Here is a 1,614-nt window from a genome sequence, read left to right as displayed (position 1 = left end):
TATTGTAACAAATTGACTTGTTTGTTTACATTCTGTAAGAAAATAACGATGGTAGGTTGCGTGCCGTCGATTATTCTTTCACCCTCTTGGATGATGTGTGTGTCTTGCTAATAATAGTATTGGTGATGGCAATAATGCGACCCTGAAGAGATGGAGTATCCAGAAATTTGTAATATGTTGTAATTTGTTACAATATTTTACGAGACATCTTATGATGTGGTTTATTTATCCGGGATACCCTATTGAAATGTGCATAGGTTTGGCTTATTGTGGTTGTTTCTGTTATTATAATTGTTGCTGCAATAAAGTATCTTCAATGCATTGATTTTGAGCTCTATTTTTAAAGATATATATATATATATATATATGTGTGTGTGTGTGTGTGTGTGTGTGTGTTAAGCAAAAAGTAAGTTAGACAGACAGACAGATAGATAGATACACAGACAGACAGACAGATAGATAGACAGACGGACAGACATACAGATAGATAGATAGATAGATAAACAAACAGATAGATAGATAGATAGATAAATAGAGAGATAGAGACAGATGAACAGATAGATAGATATATAGATAGTAGACAGACAGACAGGATAGATAAACTGGTGAATATATAGAGAGGTATGTAGACTGATGTACAGATGATATAAATAAACAAGAGTTAGTGATGTTCATGCCAATTCTTATTTCTTTATTGCCCACAAGGGGCTAAACATGGAGGGGACAAACAAGGACAGACAAAGGGATTAAGTCGATTACATCGACCCCAGTGCGTAACTGGTACTTAATTTATCGACCCCCGAAAGGATGATAGGCAAAGTCGACCTCAGTGGAATTTGAACTCAGAACATAATGGCAGATGAAATTTCGCCCGGCACGCTAACATTTCTGCCAGCTCATACCAACTCTATTAAACTGAAAGCATTTTCTTTATTTTTTTTTCTTTCAGTCATGGTGAAGCTTATCAATTTGCTCGTTTCGGTGAGGGGAATGGTCACATTTGGATGGACAATATCCACTGTGTTGGCACCGAGAGTTCTTTATTCCGCTGTATACATAACGGTTGGGGAAGGACAGATTGTGGCCACTACGAAGATGCATCGGCTGCTTGTTCCGGTAAGTTGTTTCACAGGTAAACTCGCAGAGTACCATAACACGTCATTGACGTGTCTGTATGTATGGATGAGGCACTAGTGGAGCTACAGTGTGTGCCACCCAGGGTGGCCCTACCATTTGCTGCCCTCGGACCCCGCAAAAAAACATATTGCCTTCAGCAATAGCCTACAACAAGATGAAAAGTGCCACTCCTTTAAAAGTGCTGCCCTGGGTAGACCACCCCTATCACCCCAAGCTATGCTAATGGGATGAGGTGGTGGTGAAAAGTTCCTGGCTTTGGGTAAAAGAAAAAAGCAGGAGGATCTGTGAATTATGATTTTATTTAACATATTCCCCCTCTCAGATTCACAAACTTATTGCAGCAGTCCTTCAATGTTTCTAAGCCTCGTAAAAGAACTCGGAAGGTTGGTCCGCCAACCAAGGGTTTTGCTATACCCTGAGAGCCAGGAACTTTTCAGCACTCCCTAGTGTGTGTGTGTGTGTGTGTGTGTGTGTGTG

General features: G+C 40.1%; 1 protein-coding gene across 1 annotated transcript in view; it reads left to right on the top strand.

Moving 5' to 3' along the window:
- The window catches only part of LOC106879666 (deleted in malignant brain tumors 1 protein), a 36,089-nt gene that overhangs the window by 8,191 nt on the left and 26,284 nt on the right, over nt 1–1,614 (top strand). The window contains exons 6-7 of the mRNA XM_052978214.1: nt 950–1,132; nt 1,275–1,327. Of these exons, the coding sequence (XP_052834174.1) occupies nt 950–1,132; nt 1,275–1,327 (236 nt within the window). The remainder of the gene's footprint in view (nt 1–949; nt 1,133–1,274; nt 1,328–1,614) is intronic.

This window comes from Octopus bimaculoides, unplaced genomic scaffold, assembly GCF_001194135.2.
Source record: "Octopus bimaculoides isolate UCB-OBI-ISO-001 unplaced genomic scaffold, ASM119413v2 Scaffold_105217, whole genome shotgun sequence".
Lineage (NCBI taxonomy): Eukaryota > Metazoa > Mollusca > Cephalopoda > Octopoda > Octopodidae > Octopus > Octopus bimaculoides.
The sequence above is the reverse complement of the archived record's forward strand: the minus strand, read 5'-3'. Positions and strand labels throughout refer to the sequence as shown.